At 36.6% G+C, this 12015-nt stretch overlaps 1 protein-coding gene across 1 annotated transcript in view; it reads left to right on the top strand.

The window, feature by feature from the left end:
• The first annotated feature begins 1041 nt into the window (after positions 1-1041).
• LOC144244206 (protein CC2D2B-like) overlaps positions 1042-12015 on the top strand; it is a 34692-nt gene continuing 23718 nt past the window's right edge. Inside the window, exons 1-5 of the mRNA XM_077779435.1 lie at positions 1042-1129; positions 2684-2746; positions 4881-4931; positions 6112-6188; positions 6559-6624. Of these exons, the coding sequence (XP_077635561.1) occupies positions 6141-6188; positions 6559-6624 (114 nt within the window). The 5' untranslated portion in view covers positions 1042-1129; positions 2684-2746; positions 4881-4931; positions 6112-6140. The remainder of the gene's footprint in view (positions 1130-2683; positions 2747-4880; positions 4932-6111; positions 6189-6558; positions 6625-12015) is intronic.

Genomic DNA, 12015 nt, shown 5'->3' with positions numbered 1-12015 from the left:
GTTATGATGATTTGGGGGCTTAGTCCTGTGTGCAGTGGATGATTCCATTTTGATGCCTTTCCAAGACTTCTGTATAAATTCACAGATAATGCTTTGTTAGGCCACTTGCTCCTAGTTTTTTATTTTAGAAAATAAGATTATAGTTACTAAAAGTATTTGTTTTCAAATTTGTTAGGTAATGAAACACCTGGGAGTCATGATGCTTTTTGTAACACGTTGTGAAATAATGCTATTATATTTAACCATCTGTAGAATTTTTTGTTAAATTCCACCTTTTCCGCGTCTTAGTACCAGTATATTTGCCATATATTTAATAAATTTTGATGTTCGCAAAATGCTATCCGTTGCCTTAATTATATCATAACTTTGAGTGAGACTTTAAGTTTTTTGTATAGCATCACAATGCAAATCAAAAGAAGTCTGGGAGAGCATTATTTGAGACACACAGCTATAAAGGAGTTTAGAAAGCACTGATCAGACTCTAACAATAGATGAACTAAGAGATAAAATTGGATTTGAGACTAAATTCAGTTCCACTAAAGAAGGAAGATGGATTAATATGTTGGGAAAGATTTCCAAGAGCTGGGGGAAAACAAGGAAAAACAAACTTCCAGTTAGTTCATAATTAACTAAAGAAATATTACTGGCTATCAGAATTTTGTAACTATTCCATATGCTAGAGATTTTTCTGTAATTTTATTCTGCTAACACTCCTGAAATCAAATGGCATGTGACAGAAGTAATCAAGGTGATTGAGTGTTAAATTTACATACAATATAAAATTTCGTTTCAGGAATCACCTTGGTGATAAAGGCAAAACTGGATAAATTGGCAGAATGCAGAATTTTCTAAGTACTAAGCAAGAGGCAAACATTTATACACCTAAATTGCCTTGTTTGCTATGGATCAGAAAAGGCTGAATGAACTATTTGATTTTAATTCTCAGGTTTTGACTATGGACCTCCAGGTCATCTTATACAAAAAAAAAAAAGCTAATCCCAAATTTCCTTACTTTTTAGAAAGAGCTTTAACTGCAAGAATTGTAAGTTAGCAATAACCTTAAAGAGAAGATTGGGTTTAACTGCTGGAGCTGATTTTTCAATAAAGACAGGTGAATTACTGTAAGAAGGTATGAGTCACAATTTTTCCTTAGGCAAATTTTCAAAAAGCAAATGTAATTTTTTCCAGATCTTCAATTTTATGTAACATTTTGTCTATAATCACTTATTTATCTTATTTATGGAATGATAAATTAACCAGGTTAGAAACATCTCCAAGTCAGCAAATCAATATCTGGTTAAAAATTTATAAATTTTTTATTTGATTTATTATAATTTAACATCCATAGGATGTGTTATTGCTAATGTTTCTCCAAGGTTAGTAGATAAAATTTACAGGTGTAGGCATTGGTAAGCCAGGTATTGATTTTAAGTTCATTTTAGATGTTCTTGCAGAATGCAAAGTAAATTAAAATTATCTTTTCCTGGCATCATATTCCTGTTGTGCCTAATTTGGGCTTGTTGTTAGGAAGAAATTTGAAGATGTTTTAAAGAGCCTTAAATCAATTTCTAGATGTCTATTTACTGATTAAACAAAGAATTTTGCTAATTTAGACTTGATTCTCTTTTGTTCTGTTCTCTTCTATACAGTATTTTTAGTCATCTTCTGGATTTCTCACCTGAATGTCCTATAAACATCCATTAGTAACATCCCAAAACTGAACTTACTGATTCCCTACTCCAGCTACATTACTACTTTGATAATACTTGAAACGATACTACTTCTCAATGACTCAAACCAAACACCTAGAGTCCTTGATTCTTCCCTCACTTTGTCCTATATGTCTAATTGCTCATGAGATCTTGTGACTTCTACTATTTAAATGAATCTTTCTCTACCCTCCATTCCCACTTCCATTTTTTTTCTTGAGAGAGAGAGAATCCCAAGCAGGCTCCATGCTCAGCAAGGGGCCCAACGTGGGGCTCTATCCCAAGATGGTGAGATCAAGACCTGAGTCAAAATCAAGAGTCCATCTCTTAACAGACTGAGCCACTCGGGCATCCCACTCACTTCTATTTTTGATTCCGATCTCTGATATCTCTCACCTCGACTATTTTAATGGCCTCTTAACCTATCTCCCTGCCTCTAGTGAATATCTTCATGTTTAATCAGATATTTTTTCTCACTAAAGTTTTATAGTTTGGGGAGGGTTCCCACATATTTTAATTGAAGTTATTCCTAGGTATTCTGAAAATGCTTTTATATTGCTATTATGAAAGTGATTTTTTTCTGTTATATTAATATATAGGGGAGCTATTACCTTTTATGTACATGCTCTTATATTCTGTCACTTAAGTTTCTTTTTTTTTTTTTAACAAATAGTTTATTGTCAATGTCACTTAACTTTCTAATTGTGTCTAAACTTTTTGATGTGTTGGGTTTTCTACATATATAAACCTATCCTCTACAAACAATGATAACTTTGTCTTCTCTTTTGTAATAGTCATACCTCTCCTTTTACATGTCTTATTACATTAACCAGAATTTCTAAATATGAAAGGTGATAGCATTTTTCTTTGTTTATTTTCTAGTTACATTAAAAAATTTAAGTAGCATACTTTTAAGTATCACATCATACTTTCAGTAATATATCATCCTTAAGACTGTTTTCTTATTTATTTAGAAAGTAGAAATAAAAGAACCAGCATGAAAAGATCTCAAAGAGGAAAGAAGATATGAAAAAAAAGTAAGGTATTAAGAGTTTATAAGGATCTTTATTATACTAATAGCCCAATTATAAATGTAGGATAATCTTGAACAATGTGATATATTTGGTTCTATATTCAAGTCATAGAATTCATGTGTGGAGACCGCTTTCAGGCAAATAGCCTTGAGCAACGGAATACAGACAGGCCCATCAGGCAACCTGCCTCAAAATATCCAGAGGCCTTAACTAACCAAAGGGCTGCTTACAACCAGACACAGTTACCAAAAAAGGGAGAATTCCATACATCGCCATACCTCTTCACCTTCTCTCTTTAAAAACAGCCCCCTCCCACTGCCTCTTGGCAGATAGCCTCTCCTCTGCTATCTCATGTGCAGCTCCCTTGTGAGGTAGTCAGTAAACTTCTATATCCTTTGTTCTGCGTCAGGTGAATTCTTTCACCTTCTGCATCACTGGCTTCTTCCTGATGGTCACCCTATATTTGGGGGCCCCTATCCAATTGAGAGACATCATAGTTCATATGTTAAAAAAATAATAAACTTAAGAATGAATTGTACTCTTTGGTCAGTTAGTTATGTAATAGTATTAGAGATGAGGTATTTATTTGTTTATTCTTTTATATAAATATTAATTCAATTACCTATTCTCTCAGCCAGCAGTCCATTTCTGCTTTGGTCAAAAAAAAATGTTTTTCTTTTTTTAGTTAGTGGATTAAACATATGTAGGACCAATAGCTACATGTCTTTTGGAGCAACTTCAATTAAAATTCCTATTTTATCACTGCCTTCTAGTGGGGACGGGAAGTTACGAAGAAGTGTGCAGAACCCTGGGAATTCTGGTGAGATTATTAGGAATTAAAGGGAGACCTCTATCAGTCACTTGCCAGGGTTGATATTCCATCCCAGCTTGAGGGATTGCTGTTCCTTGGTCAAGAGTAGAAGTAGGTATTTTTAATTGTGTTGAGGAGGATACTAAAGGTTTAATAAAAACAGAACATCTTAGTTTATGTTGGCCTTATTCAATAGTTCTTTTTTTTTTTAATTTTTAATGTTTATTTTTCAGAGAGACAGAGACAGAGTGCAAGCAGGGGAGGGGCAGAGAGAGAGGGAGACACAGAATCCCAAGCAGGCTCCAGGCTCTGAGCTGTTAGCACAGAGCCCTATGCAGGGCTTGAACTCATGAACTGCAAGATCATGACCTGAGCTGAAGTCAGATGCTTAATCGACTGAGCCACCCAGGCATCCCTCAATAGTTCTTAAGTGTGGTCTAGGAAGCACTGGTAGATTTTTAAGTTCTTTCAGAAACTCTGTAGACTAAGCTCTTACTGTGATAACATCTTTTAGTTGTAATTTAAGGAGTCTTTTGCTATTGTATATCTTAAACTTGAAATGAAAAACACTCATAATTGATCTTGTTCTAAAAAAGGACTTAACATTGCTAGTATGGTGTAATTGCAGAATATTAAGGCCTAAAAAACTGTAAAAGAAATAAAACTCATTTGAACATACTGTGTTTTTAATAATGATAAGATATTCAATCAGAAATACCAGTAGGCAGCTAGAAATGTGGTATTCAGGATAGGAGTCAAGATTGGACACAGATTTGGGAAGACCTGGGAATGCATACACTCTCCAAGGCCTTCGAATGTGCCCACATTTAAGCTATGAAGAGAAGTGTGACCGTTGAAGAATACAGAGAATAAGGGGCTGGAGAGGTAGAAGAGTAGAGAACAGTGATATAGAAAGTTTTCAGAAAATAAAGATGCCCAGCATCATTATATGCTATATAGTAATTAAGGATTAGCTAACACTGATAGTATTGAGTTTCAAAGTATTTTCATATGTCTGATCTTATTTGACCCTCCTAAAAGATATGTGAAGTTGACAATACTTGAACACTAAGAATTAACCCATTGGATTTTATCATTAAAAGGTCCTTTTTGATATTACAGAGAACAGTTTCTTAATTTAAAATCCACTATATTTAAAGAGCTCATATCAATTGATAAAAAGATGAAATTTAGGGAAACTAGGCAAAGAATAAGAATTAGCAATTAAAAGGTGATGACTTTCAAAGGGCTGATGACCATATGAAAAGATGTACAATGCCAAAATAAAAATATGCAAGGTAACCTCCCACCCCAACTTTTTTGCAGATGTCAGAAGATAACAGTGCAAAGAAAATATAGACAAGAATCTCCAAAAAGGTTCTCAATAAGTATACCACCACTCTGATACTGTTGGCTTCTCTTTTTTAAAGATGTAGATGACTACTCTCATTCTTGGGTTTCAGCTGGGAACACAAGTTTCTTTTTTTTAATTAAAAATTTTTTAATGTTTTTTTAACTTATTTCTGAGAGAGATAGAGACAGCATGAGCAGGGGAGGGTCAGAGAGAGAGAGAGGGAGACACAGAATCTGAAACAGGCTTCAGACTCTGAGCTAGCTGTCAGCACAGAGCCCGACGTGAGGCTCAAACCTATCAATGATGAGATCATGACCTGAGCTGAAGTCAGCTGCCCAACCCACTGAGACACCCAGGCACCCCACCAACCAGTAACTTTTAAACTTACCAAGGAATAATGCAGTCAAGAATGAAGATTCTCATGACATGTAATGATTTAGCTTTATACTTAGCCTGTATTTCCACCAGCCTCTATGCCACCTTTTAGTACTCAAAGGAGAAGAAAAAGAAAAATGCTAGGTTGAATAACCAATAGGCCCTCCATTTTCTACTGTACGTAGGAGTGCACAACCTCTCTCCCTCTCAGTCCATTTGGTGGATTGTCTGGCGGATAAGCAGAAAATTATGCATGGCTTGGAGTGCATACAATACTGGAATCTTCCTTATACCCTATGTTTCATATCCTTAAGAGCTGGCAGAAGTGGGGGTTGGCAGTATTATGTTGATTTTACAGAACTGACATTAGTAGTTAAAGTGGGTACTAGAAACTTGTCTCTCTTCCTTTCAGATTTCTTTTTCTCCAGTTTAATAAGATTGAAATAACTTGGCTTTGTTATTCTGCGGGACAGTTTATATAAAATATGGCTATTCTCATGCTTATCTGAGCTTGCTTTTTTTTCTTTTTCTTGCCTGACTACAAAGAAAAACTCTAGCAAATAGCTGAGGATACAGAGGGTAGGGGGAAAGTCACAAAAAGAACAAAATTCCATCCTGTTTTTAGTCCAGATTGAAAAAGAGGGAAGAGACGACTTCCCTCTTAGGTTCTAAGCTCACGTGGGGCAATGACCCAGTCTTCATAATTGTCATAATCTTTAGAAATACATGCAGCTTAGCTATTTAATAAGTACTTTTGCCACATTGCTGTTTAATTATATTATAAGAAAGTGTTATGAACTCTATGTTATTATGTTGACCTCTTGGTAGATTTAGATACAGAAGAAAATCAAAACGTAATGGAAACGTTGAGAGGCAAAGTAAGAGCAAAACTAAAAAATGCTAAGGTAATGCTTCTTTTTCCTTTCCTGTTTTCAGATTTACTGTTTACTGCAATATTTATCATAACAGACTTTTCTTTGTCAAAAAAGAGTGAAAATTCAGCCTTAATATATAGCTCCTTAAATCACAAAATCTTCAAGTTCTTCTCCATGCTTTTTTTCTTCAAACCTAAAGCCAAGAAAAGTTGAGTTGGTCATGATATATGACATCTCAAGGGAAAATATGTATATACTTGTTAAAAGAAAAAAAATGAAAAAAATAAGAAAAACACTAAAATTTTTGATTTTTATCCAATTGGACAAAAAGACTTATTAGCACAATCGTGTCCATATTTGTGAAGATTAAATTTTCCGTACCACTTATGTTGTGTTTCAGATTAATCAAGGTGAAACATCTTCAACTCACCTACTCATTGATGATAAGATATATCAATGGCCTAAGGTAAATAATTTTTTTACACATTTTTTTTTAATTTGAGAAAGAGAGTGTACAAGCAGGAAAGAGGGGCAGAGGGAGAGAGAGAGAGAATGTCTTTTTTTAAAAAAATAGTTTATTGTCAAGTTGGTTTCCATATAACACCCAGTGCTCATTCTAGCAAGTGCCTTCCTCCATGCCCATCACCCCCCTTCCCCTCTNCCCGTCAGCCTTGTTCTCAGCATTAAAGAGTCTCTCATGGTTTGCCTCCTTCCTTCTCCCCCACTATTTTTCCACTTTTCCTTCCCCCATGGTCCTCCGTTAAGTTCCTCCTAATCCATCTATATGTGCAATCATATGGTACCTGTCCTTTTCTGCCTGACTTATTTCGCTCAGCATAACACCCTCAAGTTCCATCCATGTTGCTACAAATGGCCAGATTTCATTCTTAATAGAAAGAATATCTTAAGCAGGCTCCCTGCACAGAGTGGAGCCAGATGCTGGTTCAGTCCCACAACCCTGGGATCATGACCTGAGCTGAAATCAAGAGTCAGACACTCAACCAACTGAGCCACCCAGATGGCCCTTTTTACACTTTTTAAAAAATTTTAATTTCCAATTAGTTAACATACAGTGTAGTGTTTTTTCAGGAGTAGAACCCAGTGATTCATCACTTCCATATAATACCAAGTGCCATCCCAACAAGTGCCCTCCTCAATGCCCATCATCCATTTATCCCTTCAGTTTGTTCTCTGTATTTAAGAGTCTCTTATGGTTTGCCTCCCTCTCTGTTTTCAATCTTATTTTCCTTTCCTTCCCCTATGATCATCTGTTTTGTTTTGTTAAATTACACATATGAGTAAAATCATGATATTGCCTTTCTCTGACTGACTTATTTCACTTAGCATAATACATTCTACCTCTATCCACATTGTTGCAAATGGCAAGACTTCATTCTTTTTGATCTCTGAGTAATACTCCATTGTGTACATATACCACATCTTCTTTATCCATTCAGCAGTTGATGGACATTTGGGCTCTTTCCATAATTTGGCTATTGTTGATAGCCCTGCTATAAATATTGGGTTGCATGTGCCCCTTCAAATCATCATTTTTGTATCCTTTGTATAAATTCCTAGTAGTGCAATTGCTGGGTTGTAGGGTAGTTATATTTTTAATTTTTTGAGGAACCTCCATACTGTTTTTCAAAGTGGCTGTGCCAGTTTGCATTCCCACCAACAGTATAAGAGGGTTCCCCTTTCTCTGCATCCTGAGTTGTTACTTTTAGCCATTCTGATACCTGTGAGGTGGAACCGTATTGTGATTTTTAGTTGTATTTTCCTGATAATGAGTGATGTTGAGCATCTTTTCATGTGTCTATTAGCCATTAGCCATCTGGATGTCTTCTTTGGAAAAGTATCTATTCATGTCTTTTGCCCATTTCTTCACTGGATTATTTGTTTTTTAGGTGTTGAGTTTGATGAATTCTTTATAGATTTCTAATATAACCCTTTAACCAATATGTCATTTGCAAATACCTTTCCAATTCTATCAGTTGCCTTTTAGTTTTGCTGATTGTTTCCTTTACCAGCAAACTTTTATCTTGACGAGTCCCAATAGTTCATTTTTGGCTTTGTTTCCTTTGCCTCCGGATACCTGTCTAGTAAGAATTTGCTGTGGCTGAGGTCAAAAAGATTGTCGCCTGTTTTCTCCTCTAGGATTTTGATGGCTTCCTGTCTCACAGCTAAGTATTTCACCCATTTTGAGTTTATTTTTGTGTGTGGTGTAAGAAAGTGGTCCAGGCTCATTCTGCATGTTGCTATCCAGTTTTCCCAGCACCATTTGCTGAAGAGAGTGTCTTTTTTTCCATTGGATATTCTTTCTTACTTTGTCAAAGCTTAGTTGGCCATACATTTGTGGGTCTATTTCTTGGTTCCCTATTCTGTTCCATTGATGTATGTATCTGTTTTTGTGCTAGTACCATACTGTCTTAATGATTACAGCTTTGTAATACAGCTTGAAGTGTAGAATTGTGATACCTCCAGCTTTGATTTTCTTTTTCAACATTAATTTGGCTATTTGGAGTCTTTTCTGGTTCCATACAAACTTTAGAATTGTTGGTTCTAGCTCTGTGAAGAATGCTTGTGTTGGGGTGCCTGAGTGGCTCAGTCAGTTGCATGTCTGACTTTGGCTCAGGTCATGATCTCATGATTCATGAGTTTGAGCCCTGAGTCAGGCTCTTAGCTGATAGTGCAGCACCTGCTTCAGCTCATCTCTTTCCCTCTCTTTGCCCCTCCCCTGCTTTCTCTCAAAAATAAATATACATTTAAAGAAGAGAATGCTGTTGTTATTTTGATAGGAATTGCATTGAACATGTAGATTGCTTTGGGTAGTATCGAGATTTTAACAGTATTTGTTCTTCTAATCCATGGAATGTTTCTCCATTTCTCCTTCAGTTTCTTTCATAAGTTTGTATAGTTTTCAGCATATGAATATTTTACCTCTTTGGTTAGGTTTATTCCTACATGTCTTAGGATACCTTCTATCCCAACTTTCTTGAGGGTTTTTATTAAGAAAGGATGCTGTGTTTCAGATGCCCAAAACCCAAAGTCTTAAAGGACCTGACACTCCGTGGATCCATTCCCTTCTTTCAGAGTTGAGCTTCTCCACACGGTGCTCTGAAGCCCCCTGTCCCTGAAAAACAGTCCCCTGCCTGCCCAGTACATGGAATCTAGGGAGTAGCACTGCTAAAAGCAGCAAAGTTTATATTCCCTCTGGATGCACCTCTGTGCCCTATTGATGATTGGCTGGCACCTTAAGGGTCTTTTGTCCTTGTGGAGGCAATAAACCGTCTTCCAAAAGTTCTCCAGGAAGGGGAATATTCTCTCACAGTGTGCCCCAGATATCTTTATACCACACTCTGCACTCTGGGGACAGCTCCCTCCTCCCCAGGAGCACATGCCACAGCCCTCCAGAGAAAGTTGCACACTTCCAAACCCTCAGAGTTTGAGCTCCAATCATTGTTTGTAATTTAAAAAACCCAAAAATTAAAAAAAACAACCCTGCGGAACTCAGCACGTCTTGCTCTTCAGTCCATGGTTCAGAGAGGTTTTCCTTTTGTGAGAAATTGATGCCACACTTTCTCAATCTCTCTTTCTTTCCCTTTTGTCTCTCCATGGAAAGAGACAAAAGGAAAAGGACAAGAGGAGGGAAAGGGTTCCCTCCTCTCTGTGGCGCCACTGTTTTTCTCTCTGCCAGTTCACTTCCATGCACCTCGCACCTATCACACTGTCTCCCTCCAACTGTGGAGATCTTTCTGCCAGTCCGCAGATCGATTTCCAGGTGTTCCACGCTCTGCGCAGCTATGTTTGGGGAACAAGGGAAGCCCAAGGTCCCCCACCTTAACTCCTCCCTGTTTACACTTTTTAAAACAGCTTTGTTGAGATATACTTTATGTAGCAAAACTTCACTCATTTTAGATGTATGATTTAATGATTTTTAGTTAACTTACAGAATTATGCAGTCAACACTATAATGCATTTTTGTCACTCCAGAAAGATCCCTCATGCCAATTTGCAGGCACTCTCTATTCCTACTTGACATTAGTTTTTATCCTTAAAAATTAAAATAAAATATTTTAGATGATCCCTGACTTACACATTTTGTTTTACAATTCAGTGTGTAATCACTTATTTGAAACTTGAAATGACAAAACAACTCATGTTTTGGAAACTATATTATTTAGAGTAAAGGCTGCTAAGCACCTTTAACAAAAAGATTCAAAGGAAAATGTCTTAAGGTAAAAGTTTTGTTTCTCTCTAGTTGTAACAGATAAGTAGTCTAAACTACTAGGAAGGTTCACCATTTTCAGCAACATGGTTTCCATCTGGGAGTCCGGTGGCACAGCTCCAAAGCTCCAGCACCATTGTTTGCTGGCCAGAGGGAGGGAGGAGGAAGGATCCAAAGGGTCGCAGATCAATCTTTTCTAGGACAAGACCTACAAGTTGCACACATTATTTCCAACAAAGGGATGTGGGGAGAATGTTTAGGTATCCAGCTAAAAGTAGATTCTGGTACTAGATACAGTAGAAAAGACAATAATGACTGTTAGTCATTTCTGCCACAAACAATAAGACTATACAAATTTTAAATTGCAAGGAATTTTTCATTCATCAATGTCTACCCCAAAACCCCCATCTTGCGTGCTCAGTAAAAATTATTTTGGGGCACCTGGGTGGCTCAGCGGGTTAAATGTCCAACTTCAGCTCAGGTCATGGTCTTGCAGTTTGTGAGTTTGAGCCAGCATCAGGCTCTGTGCTGACAGTTCAGAGCCTGGAGTCTGCTTCAGATTATGTATCCCCCTCTTTATTTGCCCCTTTCCCACTTGCATTCTCTCTCAAAAATAAATAAACATTTTAAAATTTTTTTTAAGTTTTAAAAAATAATTATTTTAATTACATTTAAAAATAAAAGCATACTGAAAAAAAAAGATGTGTGTATATATTATTCATTCAACAAATACAATGTGCCTACGCTGGATTAATTTAAGTGTGAATAATAAAAACTTGGAAGCTTGTCAAGGTCAGTCCATTAAGTGTCAAGAAAAGAGGTGAAAAGGAAGAGAAATTGGCTTCTAAGATTCTCCATACCAACTACTAGATAGAAATATCTGCTCAGGAAGTTGAGGATTTTAGCAAGTGGTTTTGCAATGAGCAGAGATGAAGGGAAGTAAAGTATATACTGACAGTTTAGATATGCAGCATTGTTGCAGTGTGAATTTTTTATTTTAAAGTTTATTTATTTTGAGAGAGAGAGAGAATCCCAAGCAGGCTTTATACTGTCAGCACAGAGCCCAAATGCAGGGCTCGGTCTCATGAACTGTGAGATCATGACCTGAGCTGAAATCAATTGTCTGACGCTTAACTGACTGAGCTACCCAGGCGCCCAGGATGAATAACTTTTAAGGTTAATGTGATGGCTACATTGTAGATACAAACAAGATATAAGATAAACTTTGTATTTTACATGTTTTTAAATTATTTAACTTCTAGTAACTATGAGTTTTTTTTTTTTTTTAATGTTTATTTAGTTTTGAGAGAGAGAGAACACATGGGCACCAGTAGGGGAGGGGAAAAGAGAGGGGGACAGAGGATCCAAAGCAGACTGTGCTGACAGCAGAAAGCCCAATGTAAGGCTCGAACTCATGAACCACTGTGAGATCATGACCTGAGCTGAAGTGAAGTCAGACGCTTAACTGACTGAGCCACCCAGCTGCCCTGGAGTTTTATTTTTTATTATGGAATTAATTCTTCTCCCAAATCTCCTAAAAACAGTTCATTTTAATATGTGTGTGAGTTAGAAATGGTAAGTGATTTACACTTAAAAGATTTAGACTTGACAGGATTGAAAAAGAAGAGC

This window comes from Crocuta crocuta, unplaced genomic scaffold (genome assembly GCF_008692635.1).
Source record: "Crocuta crocuta isolate KB4526 unplaced genomic scaffold, BGI_CrCroc_1.0 scaffold170, whole genome shotgun sequence".
Taxonomy (NCBI): domain Eukaryota; kingdom Metazoa; phylum Chordata; class Mammalia; order Carnivora; family Hyaenidae; genus Crocuta; species Crocuta crocuta.
This window is presented reverse-complemented; position numbering and strand designations above follow the sequence as displayed.